Genomic DNA, 17,473 nt, shown 5'->3' with positions numbered 1-17,473 from the left:
TGGCGCTCATTTCACCTGACATTGAAGTTGACCTAATCAAGGTGACACCAGACACTTCAGCTTCCTAATCAGCTTGCTCTTGGTGAGCCATAGACTACAGTAGCCTAAAACAGAAATTAAATGACCACACCTAGGCTTTCCAGGCTCATTCAACATTGCTGCCTAGAGGCAAACTCCTAAAAGGCCTTTTTCCTAAAAGGCAGGTAAGGACACCAGTTCCGATAAACACAAAAGAGGTTAACCACTTTAAGCCATGCCAGAACTGACTACACAACCAGCCAAGGAGCTGAAACACATCCAGGGGCAAAACTAAAGAATCACCAAGGGCAAAAAAACAAGCAAGCCCTTTTTAGATTTCATATCAGATCCTAATTTTAATGTACGCTCCCTGTTAAGGGGCCATATTAGTTTAGCAAAGTAAAAGGAATCCTTGCCTGGGAGACCCCACAGAGCAGGCGCTGTGACCAATCCCTCTAGTCTTTCCCAAGTCAGGATAAGGTTTAGGTACACAATATATGGCCCTAGGTTAGGGTCATTGATGACAGTGATAAGAATGTTTGCACAATGGTGCCTGGGCAATGGTGAGCAAATAAATTTAGGGAAATGCAAAGAATAGGAAATCTCATTGGAAAACAGTATGGAGGTTTCTCAAAAAGTAAAAATAAAACTACCATATGATCCAGCAATCCCATGTCTAGGTATATGGCCAAAAGAAAGGTAATCATAATGGAGTACTAGTCAGCCAATACAAAGAATGAGATATTGTCATTTGCATGACCATGGATGGAAGTGAAGGACATTATGTTAAGTGAAATAAGCCAAGCACAGAAAGACAAATATTGCAAGTCATACTGGGAGTATAAATTGATAAATTTGGAAATAAATTTGGTGATTTGCCCCACCAGCTTTAAAAAAAAGGTTCATAAAATAAGTAATCTGATTAAAACATGGGCAAAAGATCCAAATAGACATTTCTCAAAAGAAGACATACAAAATGGCCAACAGGTACATGAAAAATACTCAACATCACTAATCATCAGTGAAATGCAAATCAAAACCACAATAAGATATCATCTCACCTCAGTTAGAATGGCTATTATATTAAAACACACACACACACACACAGAAAATAACAGATGCTAAGGAGGATGCAGAGAAAAGGGAACACTCATACACTGTTGGTGGGAATGTAAGTTAGTACAGCAACTACAGAAGACAGTACAGAGGTTTCTCAAATAAATATAAAATGACCGTATGATCCAGCAATCCCACTGCTGGGTATGTAGCCAAAAGAAAGGAAATCTGTGTATCAAAAAGATACCTGCATTCCCATGTTTACTGCAGCATTATTCACAATAGCCAAGACATGGAATCAGTCTTTGTGTCCATCAACAGATGAATGGATAAAGAAAATGTGATATAAATACACAACGGAGTACTCTTCAGCCATAAAAAGAATGAAATCTTATCGTTTGCAGCAACATGGATGGAACTGAAGGACATTATGTTCAGTGAAATAAGCCAGGTACAGAAAGGCAAATATTGTGTGTTCTCACTCATATGTGTGAGCCAGAAAAAAACAGCTCACAGAGGTAGTAAATACAATGATGATTACCAGAGGCTGGGAAGAGACGGGAGAAGGAATAAAAGAGGGTGATTAATGGGTACAAAAATACAGTTCTATAGAAGGAATAAGATCTAGTGTTTGATAGCAGAGTAGAGTGACTCTAGTTACCAATAATTTATAATATATTTCAAAATAGATTATAAGAGAAGATTTGGAATGTTTCCAACAAAAAAAAGATACATTTCTGAGATGGAAATCTCAATGCCTCTGACTTGATCACCACACATTGTTACATCTATCAAAATATCATATGCACCCCATAAATATGTACATTATGTATCAATTTTTAAAAAGCAAAAAAAAAAAAAATAAATTATATCTGTAAAAACTAAAAAGAAGCCCATGATTGCTACAGATCTATCTCGAAGAAGCCACTTAAGATACAGACAAAGGTTTATATAAAAAGATTTTTACTGAGGGTTACTTACAACACTGAACTTTTGGAAACAACTTAGATGTCTAGTGATAGGGTTAATTAAATATAACGCCGCATCCCAAGATACACTATTACACATGAAAAGTTTCTAATGTTATGAAAATATTTCTATAGTATAATGCTAACTGGAATAAAGCAAGCAGCAAAACTGAAGAGACAATATAATTCAATTCTGTTTTTAAAAAGCTCTAGGCCAGGCGTGGTGGCTCACACCTGTAATCCCAGCCTGGTGTGGGAGGCTGAGGTGGGTGGGTCACTTGAAGTCAGGAGTTCCAGACCAGCTTGCCCAACATGGTGAAACCCTATCTCTACTAAAAATACAAAAATTAGCTGGATGTGTGGTGGGCACTTGTAATCCCAGCTACTTGTGAGGCTGAGGCAAGAGGATCGCTTGAACCAAGGAGGCGGAGGTTGCAGTGAGCCGAGATCACTCCATTGCACTCCAGCCTGGGTGACAAGAGTGAAACTCCGTCTCAAAAAAACAAAGCTCTTAAAAAAGATAGGAAGGAAACATGTCAATATATTGTTATTATCTCTAGGTGGTACAGTTATGAGAGCTTTAAAAAACTCTTAAAATATTTTTTCTGCACTTATTTTCTCCAGTAAAAGAAATATCCTTCTAATTTAAAAATACAGGCCAAAACTTTGTCACACTGTTAGGCACATATATTCACTCATTACGTATATAGAACCTATGGCTGTAACTGCTATCACTACTGGCTCTAATCCTAAACTTAAGCATAACCCTAACCCTAACTTTGAAAAAGCAATGCTAGGGACAATAAAGGACAAGTGACAAAACAAGGTCCCTACTTTCAAGCAAGGGAAGGAAGAGCAACTGCCACTGGTTGTCAGCCCCTTCTGTGAGCTAAATAATGGGCTAGGTACTTCACACGTGTTATCTCATCGAATCCTCACTACCATTGTGTTTGGTAATATCTTTATGCCTGTTTTATAGGTAAGAAAATTTTTAGCAAGCATGCACATTTCACCTCCCAGAGAGGGGGATTCTGGGGTTTATTCTTCCTAGGCTGGAATACCCTGCATAATTTCCAGGTGTCAGCATTTTCCCTGGAGCCCATTCTTTCTCTGTTATCATTCCACTCCCACCAAGACAATGCTGATGCCCAAAGTCCCTTCTGAGAGTACACATGGAATATGCATGTGAAGGAGACTCACCACCCTCACTTATTAGGAATTCTTTAGTCCAGTGCTGGGTGGGTCCTTGATTTATCGCTAAGGCACTTACTGGTTCCTGGAATAACCAGGGCTGCTTCTCATAGTTACTTCATGACCAAGTGATTTCCGCCTCTGATTGCTCCAGTTATTGTTCTCCAGGGAATCACAAATGTGTGTCTCTGCATTTGAAGCATGATAGCCAGCTCTTCCCCACTCCCAACAACCTGTCCCTGAGCCCCCGTAGCCCCTTAGCCCCACATGGACTGTGCAGGCCCCACAGACCTGCCAAGTCCTACAATGGTGGCATGGCTATGGAAATGAACGAGCCTCAGAATGTGCATTAACTGAGCACTAATTCCAGAATTGTACTTCTGACACCACAGCAATGCCAATATAGAAACAGACAGGCAGGTGGGTGAAGGAAACATCTCAGACTTAAGGAAAATGAACAAGATGATCATCGCTAGAATATGATAGAGACTACCCCACCAATGTAGGCATTAAGTTCGGGGTCCCTGCTACTGATAGTCTTTTATTAATCTCTTTAAATAGTTTCTATGGTCTTAAGTGCTTTTGTTTTCTCCCTACATCTCTTGGTATAATTTGGTAACTAAATCATGGTTGACTATCACCCACAGATGAGCATCAATGAGAGTTAACTCATCTAAAACTGAACACAAACACCTGGGGGAGGAACTGTGACGGACCCCCCACCACCACCACCACCTTCACCACCCCCGTTGTCCTGCAAATCCACAGCCACCATGGTTGCCTTGGCCAGCAGAAGCCCAAGACTGAGGCAATTGCTACCTGTATTTCTCACCTGCAGCAACCTTCACACCTAGGTTCCAAAGAGAAGCTTCAGGAAAGCAAGTTTGAAGCATAGTGGTCCCTGCCCACCATTGTTAGATCCCTTTCCTACCGCCCTCTTTCATTGCCCCTCTGTTCCAAATCCAGTCTTAGCCCATCCTTCAGAGTTCACCTTCTTACTCTCCCCAAATCAGTCCTCTCACTCTGCCACCACTGCCACTTCCGTCACTTTGGCCTCCTCATCTCTTCACTGGATAAAAGCTTAGGCTCTGATGCTAGACCATCTGGCTCCAGATCATACTGGCTGTGTGCCAGTAGGCAAGTACTTCATCTCTCTGAGTCTCAGTTTCCTCATATGTTAAAGGGAATAATGATAATTTCCATCTCAGTGTTGTGAGAATTAAGTTAACGCATGTAAAATACTTATGACAATGCCTAGAATTGATTAATAAATGCTAGTTGTTATTATTACTATCTTTAACCCACATTATTGCAACTGTTTCCCCATTTCCTAGCCTTCTCTTCCATTCCATCTTCCACTCAGTTGCCAGAGTGAATCTTCTAAAATGCAATTTTAATTGTCATTCTCCTGCTGAAAAGCTCTTCGATAGCTTTTTTATTGCCTATTAGTAAAACTTTTTGAACTGGACCCATGTAATTCTATATGCCTCTCTGCCCTATCTTCTGCCATTCTCCCAAAAGACTACGTGTTTCTACATCTTGAGTTTCCGGAACTTAACCTGACACCCTTTCACCTCCTTTGCCCACCCCCAGCGTTCCTCTGAGCCCTTCCCTCTGCCTGGCCCACTCCTACCCCTCTGTGCTTTTAGCAAAATTCTCTCAGGGCTTCTGAATCCTGCTCACGCTCACGTCCCTTTTGAAGTCTCCCCACTCCCAGTCAACAGTGATGCTATATGTTCCACATACTGGGAGGCCAGAGCACTGGGTTCAACCCTCTATTTCATCACTTAACTCAGGGTGCTACCCCACAACTGTGCACATGCCAGACTTCCCCAGACGATAGAAAGAGATGCAAACTAATGTTTGTGGAATCTACTGTGTGCCTGGCACTATGTAAGCACTGTATATACTTATTTTACTTAATACCAATAATGAATAAATTGAAAAGAATTTTACTTTTTCTTTGATATTGATATAAATTATGATATTTATTCTAAAGTACTGAGAAAAGTAATTATTATTAATTTTCCTTATTTCAGTTAACTAAGAGAAACTTCTCAAGAGACACTTTAGCATTGCATTAATCTATTAATAATTTGGTTTGGAGTTCTCAGAGTCAAAACCTTAGGTTCTTTTTCACTCTAAATTATGTTTAAAGATTCATCCATGTTGTTGCATATCACTATAGTTCAAAAATGCTAGTCACGGAAAACTACATAATGTACAATACCATTCTTATACAGCTCAAAAACAAGAAAGCTAAATAATATATTGTTTATGAAAATATGTGCTGAACTCTACCTCTCAAAAAGCAAAAGAAGGATAAACATAAAACCCAGGATAGTGTTATTTTGGGGGGAAGTAGGGGAGTCAGAATGGGGAGGAGCCCTAGGTAGCATTGAGGATAGAGGTGATGTTCTGCTTCTCAAATTGGAGGGTAGGCTCTCAAGTGCTCACTTTATTATTGTGCTTCATAACCTTTATATATCCTACATCTAGTCCCTCATATGTAGCAAACATTGCTATCTATGTATGTTCATATATTTTTTGTTGCTATTATTATCATTATTACTATTACTGACCTCCTTTAGGGGAAAGACTAACAATTACGAGCATCTGGGTGCTAGAGAGAGACTGCTAGATAATTCCTCACAACACCCTTATGAGATAGACATTCTTTTCCCAAAATAAAAATTAGAATATTAAACTCAGAAATGGTGAATAGCATGCTCAAAGTCTCCCTCTGTGCCAAATATCTTCCATTTGCACCTTGAATCCATTCTGTATCTTCTCTCCACTCCCCAGTGCCCTGGGAAGCTGACCTACATGGACTACACCAATGGGCTCCCCTGTCATCTGGCTTCTCAGTACATTCAGCCAACGATGACAGGAGATGAGACAATGAGAAGAGAGTGGGGTCAAGGTACCAATTCCCCCGCTCCCTGTCATGGAGTCACCATGAGTTGGTGGCATCTTCCACTGAAGGCCACAGTTCCTGTCAGGCAGCCTCTCACAAACCTCTCCTCTCTCTTAGAAGTGGTCATGTTTCCCCTCCGTGCTGTTTCCAGGCCGGCAATGCCTGAGGGATCCAAACCTTGCTGGTTTCCCTGTTCCCTGCCCACAGCCTTACAAACTGTCTCTTCGTTAAAGTCTTCCCAAATTACCCAGGTTGAGGGGCCATATGTTTCCTGGCTGCAGAAAGGTAAAGCTGGGATCCAAAACTCAGCATCTTCCATCTAGACTAAGATGCCTCTTCATCCTTTGCTGCAAAAGCTGATATGACTCTAAGGAAGGTTATTACTAACAATTGCAGTTACTACTGTGGCTTTATGGTAGAAAGCTATTTGCTCTTCAGGGCTGGGGTTACACAGAGCCAACAACAGGGACACCTAACTGGTATTGCTGGAAATGTGTGTAAAAAGTATCTTGTTTATACATAGAAATTACAAACTGTTTATACATAGGGTTTAAATTTAAAATAGATAAAGAAATTAACAATGATCTTTAAAAGGTATAAGTTTTAGGGAAATGTAAACAATGTGACCTAAATGTTCTCACTGGTCCTATTATCTGGCCCTTCCATCACCCGATCCCTCCCTTTCCTCCCCACATCCTCCTTTTATTGATGATCCCAGATAAAGAGCAAGGTGCCAACAACACATCTCAACAGGGCCTTCCAACGGAACATGTTTGATGACAATAGTTTGGATAGTTCAGACTTTCTCATGCAGAAAATAGAGAGAGGAAACCCTTGCAGTTTTTACCCCTCTTCTTTCAACTGTCTTCCTGGTTCTCTCTGCTTATGCCTATTTTCTGGTGATGCTGCACAAAGACAGTGCAAGCCATAAGCCCAGCTTATCTTTTGCTGAAATCTGTAGAACAAGAGCAAATGTTATCAAATAATAAGCCACAAGTAAAGGCACCTTGATTTGATTGACAATGCAGAATAACTCATCCTAATTTCTTGTCATCTTTCCGCACCAATATGATAACCGCATTCCTTGGCAGAACACTCAGTATCTCAGTGGCACTGCTAAGAGCAGATTAAGTGTCAGATACATCAACTGGTGCCCTTAGGAGTCACAGAAAGAAAGTCATGACAAAGCAGGCTAACAGTGATGATGAAGAGGAATTCAATGCAATAAAAGTAACCCAGGATTTTCTTACGAGATGTAGTACTTAGAAATTCCTATTTCAAGCATTTCGTCAACTCCCAATAATCACAGTGGGTAGATTATCCCCACTGTGGGCTAGGCCTGGACAGTTGTTTACTCTCAGACTGGATTTTCCTTTTGTTTTCTTTTTTTATTATTATTATTATACTTTAAGTTCTAGGGTACACATGCACAACGTGCAGGTTTGTTACATATGTATACATGTGCCATGTTGGTGTGCTGCACCCAGTAACTCATCGTTTACATTAGGTATATCTCCTAATGCTATCCCTCCCCGCTCCCCCTACCCCATGACAGGCCCCAGCGTGTGATGTTCCCCACTCTGTGTCCAAGTGTTCCCATTGTTCAATTCCCAGCTATGAGTGAGAACATGCGGTGTTTGGTTATCTGTCCTTGCGATAGTTTGCTCAGAATGATGGTTTCTGGCTTCATCCATGTACCTACAAAGGACATGAACTCATCCTCTTTTATGGCTGCATAGCATTCCATGGTGTATATGTGCCACATTTTCTTAATCCAGTCTATCACTGATGGACATTTGGGTTGGTTCCAAGTCTTTGCTGTTGTGAATAGTGCCGCAGTAAACATCCAACATATAAAGACACATACATGTGTCTTCATAGCAGCATGATTTATAACTCAGGCTGGATTTTCTATCCTGTCTCTCAATTTCTAGGGACATTCATCAGCCGATTATATCTGAGTATTTTCTTTACACTCCTTTCACGTACAAGTAACTGTAAGCAGATAGCAGACCAGGACAAAAAAATGATAGATAAGTGTAGGTGGATGACAGTAAAGATAACATGAGACCTCATGACGATAGGAATCATCCAGAACTTGTCTCATAGTAGACACTCAGTAAGTATTTGTTGAACTGAGTGGATGGAGGTATTGAAAAGTTGAATTAGAAGACTTTTAAGGTTTCTTCCCACCCTGTTACCTACGACTCCTCAGAATAAGATGATAGAAAACCTGAGTGACCTAGGAGATAGATGCCCAAACTCATTAGGAGCAAGACAGAGAAGTTAAAATGAAGGGACTCATCTCAGGCCAAGATGGATGCTGAATGAATAAGTCAGGACTGATCCAAGCTGTTACACCCCAACAGGATCCTTGGTCCTGGGTAATGCCCCAAAATTTCCACCCAGAGTCCGAGGGGACTAAAAAGAAGTTCTCTTATGATTTATGGTATAGACAAAATGTTAAGCGAAATCCCAGACCTTAATTTACTTAGGAAGTCTGAGAGTACTTAGATGCATATTGGTGGGGGTGGTAAGACTCCTGTTCTGAGGCCCTGGATTTTATGATGTATTGTTGTTTCCAATATCACAGAAACCTAGAATTCAGGGCAGGAAAGATTCTTAGAAGTCATCTAAGCCCACCTCCAACCCAGTAGAGGAACTTTTTCTACAGCATCCCCAACAGAGGGTCATCTGGTCTTCAGCGACAGGAAGTTCACTTTCTCCAGAGGCAGCAGCATTGTTGCTAGACAGCTTCCATGTGGGCAGGTTCTTTCCCCTGATTCTAATGTCTACCCATTAATGCAACAGAGGCCATGCCTGTTCCCTCACTTCTGGGGCAGCTCTCCTGAAGTTAGGAATTGCGTTTTGTTTTTTTTTTCTTCATCTTCATGCCTGCCAGCAAATATCCCTCATTCCTTCAACTGTGGAGACATGGATTGTGGGTGCCTTAATGTGCTGCTTCCTTGACAGTACTCTAACTGATCTATGTAGTTCTTAAAATGAAGCTGTCCAGATGAATGTTACAGAGTTGAATGCAGTGGTTCAGATATGGCCTGGCCTACAGAGAGGAGAGTGGGACTGTTTCTTCCTATTCATTTCTAAATTATCAACACTATCTGTTTAATCATCTATTCTAAAATGGTCCCCTAAATGGTCATTAAGTTTGCTGGTTCCTTAAATTCCAGGACTCTCTTTCACCACTCACTTGTTCTTATTTGTTTGTCTTCTGTTGGCTGGTTCATCTCCTATGCTACCAATGCACTCCCATCTTGGGCTGCCTTTTACTATTACTGGTTTGGCACTGGGTAGGGAAATACCCAGGTTCCCCCTAAATTTCTCAAAATGTGTGTTCCTGCTCACTGCAAATCCTCAATCTACCTGGCATAGAGAAGCTCTAAGTACTTGTTGACCACATAATGAATAAATGCATGAATAAACAAGTAGCAAATGTTCGTTGGGAGTGGTAGCTCATGCCTGTAATCCCAGCACTTTGGGAGGCTGAGGTGGGTGGATCACTTGAGGTCAGGAGTTCGAGACCAGCCTGGCCAACACGGTGAAACCTCGTCTCCACTAAAAATACAAAAATTAGCCAGTTATGGTGGTGGGCACCTGTAATCCCAGATACTTGGCAGGCCAAGGCACTAGAATCACTTAAACCTGGGAGGCAGAGGTTGCAGTGAGCCAAGATTGCACCACTGTACTCCAGCCTGGGTGATAGAGTGAGACTCAGTCTCAAAAAAAAAAAAAAAAAGCATCAAATGATCAAATGTCACCTACAGGCTTGATCACACCAGCATGTAACAATCCACTTCTAATAAGAGCCTGTCTTTTTAGCATCCTGAATCTGACCCAGATAAATAATTTCTTCTCACCAGTATCATCCACTGAGTCTAACAGGTAATTTTCATTGTTCCCTTTCTCTTCCAAAACCATGGCTGCACAGAAGAAAGTGGCAAATATAATCTGACCTGCTAAGTTATTCAGTTTTCCTACCCCAAACTTCACTGTCTTTAGAACAATCCTGTTCCATCCAACAGCCATTATGTGTGACATGTGGCCAACAGAATTAGGAAGTGACTGGTGGGCATGACTAGGCGAACTCTGTGGCCTGCCGGGTGCTTACGCTCTTCATGAATGCCAGTCCCTCAGGAGGCAGAGCAGCAGGCATCACAGAACAGTTCTTCCCACTTCCCAAGAGTCCCAGGCAATAGGACTCTTGCCTGCCCTGTGAAGAGCCTTCTGATTCTCAGGAGCGCAGACTGCAGTGATGTGACCACCCTCTGAGAGGCAGAGAGCCTGCATCTTGTGTGTTCCTTCAGTGATAATGTATTATTCCACGTTTTTCATGGCCTTCCTCTCAGCCCCTCTTGGGTTTTGTTCCCCTTCACCCCACAGGAAATCTTTTCTTTTTAAATTACTTCCAGTCTGTTTTGTCCCACTGTTTCCTTAACAAGTCAGAATAAAGAAAAGTATTCTTCCAACTCTCTCCCTCTTTATTCTAAAGAAAAGATGAGCATGAATTAGTTGCAGCTATGTGATGAACATGCAGGAAAGAAAAATGTACCCTTTATATCTTCTGGGATCCCAATTTCTTCTGTCTTTAAAAGAACTGAGAGTTCATCACGGGTGCCTGTGAAAACTTCTATTGTAAATTGCTTCAGAAAATTCCTGGTTTTATGCCTGTTAGTCACATATTTAGGAAAAGTGCTTTAAAAAACTGCTTAGCTAAATTGCTAAATTACCTACATCAATCATGAGTTATTTAGTCTACCTCCTTGCTTCTGAGACAGCTAAGAGTATTTCTTCTTTACAATGACCCCCTGAAAGAAAATCTTTCATCCTTACATTCATTGTCTCATGCACTCAAAGTTTATAAGATCTTCTTCAGATATGACCCAAATCCCTTTTACTGGAACTTAAGACCTTTTATCTTTTTTCTGCTCCCAGTGGATATCATAAAGAAAAAAAAAAAAAACAGACACTATTCAGCATCTATTTGTTCACAGTCTTCTGTCTAAAGTTCTTCAGGGCTCACCATTCCATTCAACATCCTTCCAAGTAGGGGATGACTGCTCTTAAAATCCCCTTTACTACCTGCCCATCACCTTCCAAGCATCCCTTTACATTCATCTCTTCTTTAGCTCTCTGAGATGCAGTACTTGCCTCACTCAACATCTGCTTCAAGAACTTAATAACACATTCAAAAATTATCCCAGGTCTTCCAGCAAAGGCAAAGCTGGATCTATAGCTCCTCCCTGTAATTCACTAATTCTTCTATAAAATGCACAGAGACAAGATGAAGGTTTTGAAAGCCCAAGGAACCATTTCTTATTTGCCACAACAAACAGTTCACAGGTTTTGGCTCCACTAAGAGACAGACAGCAGTGCTGTCGCTGCCCAAGAACAAAGATGGCAAGAGAGCACGGGGGCTGGCCTCAGGAGGGTTGAGTTCTAGACCAAGCTCTCCCACTGAGCCTTGTGAGCCACACACATCCTCTGCCAGCCCCTTTCCCTAAGCAGGACATGACACGTATCTGCCTAGATTGCTCCTCAGGGCTCTCCCAACTCTCATATCTTGTGGTTCTCTGACCAAGTGAAGGTCTTGTCTCTCCCTTCTCAAAATACATAAACTATGTCCTTGGCATGTCTCCCACACCCACCTTGTGGCCAGTGTTACCTAGACCAGTGTTTCTCACACTTTTTAAAATTATCATACTAGGACCTGAAGAAGCCTTTTTAGATCTTTTTTCCCTAATCACCCTACCCAGTGAAAATTTAATACCACACATATACTGTACATTGGTAGAGTATATATACCTGTGTTTAATACATGGAAAAAAATATTTTGCTATCCCCAACAACCAATTTTCACTCTCTTAGGGGGCAGTATCACTCCCACTGAAAATGCATGACCTAAATCAAGTTGAGTGCCTCCTCTAGCTGAGTGATACAGAATTGAGTGTCCAGAGTTGCCACTTTCAGCTCCCACCCCATTCACATGAATCCCAGCAGTAACAATGGGAATGAGGCAGACAATGGACAATGGTGTTCCAGGAACAGTTAGAATCCACTGGAAGGGCAGAAACCACTAGGGTCCCTGGCAGAGATGGAGGCTCCTTCCAAAACTGGCATCAGCCCAGCTTCCCTCCCGCTCCCCTGCAGGCCATTCCCCTTCCCCTTACCTTGGCACACTGGCCAAATACGTCACTAGTTTCCGCAGGTCTTCCTGTCTTATTCTGTCATGATTGCTGCGAGCAGGGAAGGTCAGGATGGGTCCGCCTCGCTTATCACGACCCCCTGCAAGGAGGAGGAAGGGAAGAGTATTTAAGAAAACCAGTCAGAAAGGAAGGCCACAGAGGAAAAAGAAATCTGTCTGAGTGCTGGGTGATCAGACAGAAATAGGGGATCCAGAGAAATCTGGTCACTGTTCAGGACAAGGCCAAGGGGTCGAGATGCAGGTAGCACGTATGACTGTGGGCAAGTCTTTTGGCTTCCCTGGTGCCTCGTCTGTAGAAGGCAGATGAAAACAGTACTGTGCACATTACAGGGTTGCTGCAAGAACTGATGAGTTGGCACATGGGGATGTACTTGGAAAAGTAAAGCTCTCTACAAATGTGAGATGATAATGAAAGTAGTGATAACTGTTCTTACTGAGAAAACAAGCTGGTGGAAAGTGCTATGTTCTTTGGAAATTTTAATCTCTAATTTACTTCTCTTTATAGACCTCTGTGAGGTGGGAGTGCTTGTGATTAGCTGACTACTATGGTAAGCAGACCTCAAAGCATCCATCCCAGGATAGCATTACTGGGAGATTCTTAGATTCATAGAAAAAACATTAAGTATTTTCTACACAGCCAAAAAACCACCCTTGCCTGTCTGCCTGAGGTGCCACCTGTCACTCCTGCTAGAGGAGCACATGAATCTTATCAGAAATCAGAATGCTCAAAGTCTTAATCACTGCAAATGCATATGTACATACTAAGATTACAAGTGTTTTCTAAACATCACATTTAAAATAACTGGAAGGAGTATACCAAAATGACAATCGGTGTTGCTATTAGAAGGCCAGGATTTTGGATCGCTGCTTTTTCTTTCCTCTACTTTCCAAATACCCTATTCGCTATTTATTATATGATTTTAAAATGTATTCATTAATGGACACTATGCTTAGGAAGTGGAACCAAGTTTCTCAGGGGCATGAGATAGGAAAAAAGTTAAGGGTAACTATGACCTTACAGGGCACTGGCCATTACACAAAGAAAATCACTGTGTCATGATCACAGACTCCTCACGCCACATCTCAGGTGGCCACCAGATAGACCCCAGAGTAGGACCACAAAGGGATCTAATGAAAGAGAGTGGAGAGGTGCGAACCTCACCAATACTGGAAAACAAGGATCTCTTACACAGAGGGCAGAGTCTCCCAGGGATCCCGCCCAAGTGTGAGTTCATGAACAAGGTTTCCTTCTGGTTAAGGAGTCCAGAAGGCACACAGATAGAGGGGACGCTTGACAAAAAATCAATCCAGAATACCCTTGAGGAGGAAGTAAGGAGGCTGCAGAGAGAAAAGGATTACACAAGATCAAGACCACTGTGAGATCCAGCCCTGATGAAAAAGTGTTTCTGCACCACCACCACTGCCCAGCACCCCAACTCAGGGAAGATTCACACAGATTAACTCAAAGTTGTACATTTCATACCACTAGCCCTGGTTCTTTGAAGTGATAACCACCCTTGTCTTATCTGCCTTGGAAATGGTCCCCATCTCTCCACTGCCTTCCACACAAGGAAAAGGAAGTGAAAAAATTAAATAGAAGGTTTCCCAAAAGCTGGGAGGTACTCCAGCACTCTCAACCTTCCCCTCTATCCTTGACCTCACCCCAAGCATTTTCACTCTGGCAGTTTGTTTGTTTGCTTGTTTTACCATAGCTGTTGGTTTTTTCCTGACCTTCCTTGGGCATTTTACAAGTAGAGTCTTGGAACCACAAGGAACCACAGCTCTGACTGGCAAAGGGTGGCTTGGAGGGCTTGCTGACACTGTCCCTCCCAAACTGGAGCCAGGGTTGGCCTTGGAGACATGAGATTCAGGATCATGGCTGGGGAGGTTTTTAGATGGCTGGAAGATAGTCGCTTTTTCTTTCCTCTACTTTCCAAACTTCCTATTCACTATTTACTATATGATTTCAAAACACATTCACTAAAGGACACTATGCTTAGGAAACAGAACCAAGTTTCTGCTTTTTATTTTTTTTCCTGTCTGACACTCCTGAGAAACTTGGTTCCACTTCCTAAGCATAGTGTCCATTAATGAATGAGCTTTAAAATCGTATCATAAATAGTGAATAGGAAGATTGGAAGGTTCAGATGGCAAGGAAGGAGGGGTGAGAAGAGAAAGCCTGGGGAATTCTAATTCCCCACATCCAGAAGTGTAGATAAGGAGTCAAGAGGAGGCAGCAGGATCAAGCCATGTGGTGTTCAGAAAGAAAGAGACCTTTGAAGATTATAGAAAAAAAGGAGAGGAATGAGCCTAGAGGAAGAGAATCTTTATGCTGGGAAGGGTAGGGACAACAATGGAGCAAGGCCCCAGGGAAGGCACAAGGGGAGGGTCTAGTCCACAGCAGACAGGGCTGTCCCCTTCTTTGAGGCAGGCTGTTGAACTCCTAGAGAGGAGGAAATGGAGATAGGTGATGGAGAGGGAGGAGTCCAGCCTGCCCGAGGGACATGGTTCTTTGGTGGAGAGGGAGGAGTTCAGCTTGCCCTAGGGACACGGTTCTTTGGAGGAGGAAATGGAGATAGGTGATGGAGAGGGAGGAGTTCAGCCTGCCTGAGACATGGTTCTTTGGGTGGAGGATATGGAGATAGGTGATGGAGAGGGAAGTGTTCAGCCTGCCCGAGGGACATGGTTCTTTGGTGAGAGGGAGGAGTCCAGCCTGCCTGAGGGACATGGTCCTTTGGAGGAGGAAATGGAGATAGGTGATGGAGAGGGAGGCATTCAGCCTGCCTGAGGGACATGGTTCTTTGGAGGAGGAAATGGAGATAGGTGATGGAGAGGGAGGAGTTCAGCCTGCCTGAGGGACATGGTTCTTTGGTGAGAGGGAGGAGTTCAGCCTGCCTAAGGGACACAGTTCTTTGGAGGAAGAAATGGAGATAGGTGGTGGAGAGGGAGGAGTTCAGCCCACCCGAGGGCCATGGTTCTTTGGGTGGAGGACATGTAGATAGGTGGTGGAGAAGGAGGAGCTCAGCCTGCCCGAGGGACACTGTTCTTTGGAGGAGGAAATGGAGATAGGTGGTGGAGAGGGAGGAGTTCAGTCTGCCTGAGGGACATGGTTCTTTGGGTAGAACAGTAGACAAGAATCAGTCCAGGGTCAGGGTAGGCTCTGGGTACTGAGGAGAGGGAAATTTAACCATCACTGGAGAACTTCTCTCGAGAATGACAGTAGGACTGGGTAGGACATGAGCTTCAGGGTTGCTGACAGGGTACTAGGGCACAGCAAAAGCTCTGTTGAAAGCTTTGGCTACAGTATCTGTGCCAGGCTCCAAGCTGAGTGAAGGCAGAATGGAGCTAATGCACCATATAAATGGGGTATGCCCCAGGAGGGTGGGAGATGTCCTGCTGGATGATGACATCCCAGAAAAGAGGGAAAAGTGTTGATTTTGTTCCTCTCATATCCATCCTCTCCCAAATGACAAGAGGATATCAGAAAGGGTCAAAATGGGACTAAAACCACAGATAGACATATCAAGGGTCAAGATCTTGGACGTGCATAATCACGGTAGGTAGGTGGAGGACTTTGGTACCAAGGAGGCTGAGCAGCAATGAAGCTCTAGGATTTGATCAATAATTGACATAGATGCTGAAATTACAGAGGACAATAAGCAGAGATGAAGTATAAGGACCCCCGATAGAGTCAATATAACAATAGATCTGCAAGATGTTAATGAATACACATCACAGACACATAAGTTTTTAGGGAATGAGGTTATTCTATGGTTTGGAAAATGCCAGATTAAAAAAGAAAAATTCTTTACTGCAGGACTTTCCAGAGCCTTAAAATGTTAATGTATTTTAGTGGACACTATAATTCTCCAAGAAGGAGAGCTACAATGTCCAGCATTTCCCCAACTTCTTTGAGAACAGAACCCCATTTTCTTTGTAGAGGATCATCCTGTGGAACTGTTCTTGGAAAACACTTTGAGAGATGCAGGTCCAGGGTACAAAAGATTATGCCACAGCAACATAAGGTTTCCCTGGGAACGGTGGAAACCAATGAGGAAAACCACATTGGTGGGAGATAAGGAGGCAGAGAGGAATCATGAGGAGGTGGCCAAAAGGAGGGTGTGTATGCACATGAAGACAATAGGGTGAAATGGACCCTATATGGGAATGCTGGATAAAAGGGACAATGGGTGCTGTGACTTATAAGTAGTATAAAGGATATCAGAGAGGGCCAAGGGGAGCTTGTGAGCTGTGAATGACAGAGCAGAATGGGGCAGTGCTGGAACAATGGAGGCTCACTGAGGGACAGCCCCAAATCCTGTCACACAGACATGCACACGCCCACATGCAGAAGCTTCTGGGCTGCCCTGGATTATTCCCAATGTACGTTCCCATGGCAGCATGGTTTTCTTTTCGCCTGGCCAAGGCTGGGTACTAGCAGGGGAGGGCAGGCTCAATTAACAAACAGCCTGTTTCTCTACTCACCACATTCCTTGCAGTGCTTTCTTCTTCTCAGAAAGAAATCCAACTGTTAAACTGCATTATTTAATTATAGGTTTCTTTATTTTGTTTTATTTTTGTGTTTTATCTTTTATGTTTTAAAAGCTCAGGATGTAAGAGTTGGTTGGTTTGGTTTTTGTTTTTTTTTTTTTTTTTTTTGGTTTTGGGGTTTGTTTTTGTTTTTTTAGATGCAGCCAGTCATTATCTTCCCAGTACATTCAGTGTCCTTCCCAGATATAGAAGGGCAATGTTCCCTAAGCCCAGAAGTTTCTGGCACCACAAGCGCAGGTGCAGTTGAATAAGGCTGAACCCAGGCTGTTCGGCTTACATTGGCAAATAGGGGAGAGCTATGCTCCCAGCCCCCTTCGCCCTGCTCAGGGAATTTTCTACCTGCCTCATTCCTGACTGCCTTCCTGGCCACATTGCTTCTATGAGATCCATTAGGACTAGCCCCTACCACCTGAGAAGGTTTCTTTCTGGGGCTCTGCCCAGGGCTCTGACTGAATTTACTTGGGAAAAAATAAACCATGAACATCAAGCAAGGGTCTCATGTTAGAGTGTACTGTGCATGCATATGCCCCAAACTGATGTAGAATAGAATGA

At 42.8% G+C, this 17,473-nt stretch overlaps 1 protein-coding gene across 5 annotated transcripts in view; it reads right to left on the bottom strand.

Moving 5' to 3' along the window:
- KALRN (kalirin RhoGEF kinase) overlaps nt 1-17,473 on the bottom strand; it is a 707,465-nt gene that overhangs the window by 488,076 nt on the left and 201,916 nt on the right. For all 5 annotated transcript variants that reach the window (XM_030942180.1, XM_030942185.1, XM_030942189.1 and 2 more), the window contains exon 3: nt 12,336-12,450. In XM_030942180.1, coding sequence (XP_030798040.1) covers nt 12,336-12,450 — 115 coding nt within the window. The remainder of the gene's footprint in view (nt 1-12,335; nt 12,451-17,473) is intronic.

Source organism: Rhinopithecus roxellana, chromosome 1, assembly GCF_007565055.1.
Source record: "Rhinopithecus roxellana isolate Shanxi Qingling chromosome 1, ASM756505v1, whole genome shotgun sequence".
Lineage (NCBI taxonomy): Eukaryota > Metazoa > Chordata > Mammalia > Primates > Cercopithecidae > Rhinopithecus > Rhinopithecus roxellana.
Note: the sequence above shows the minus strand (reverse complement) of the source record. Positions and strands in the feature narration are given on the sequence as shown.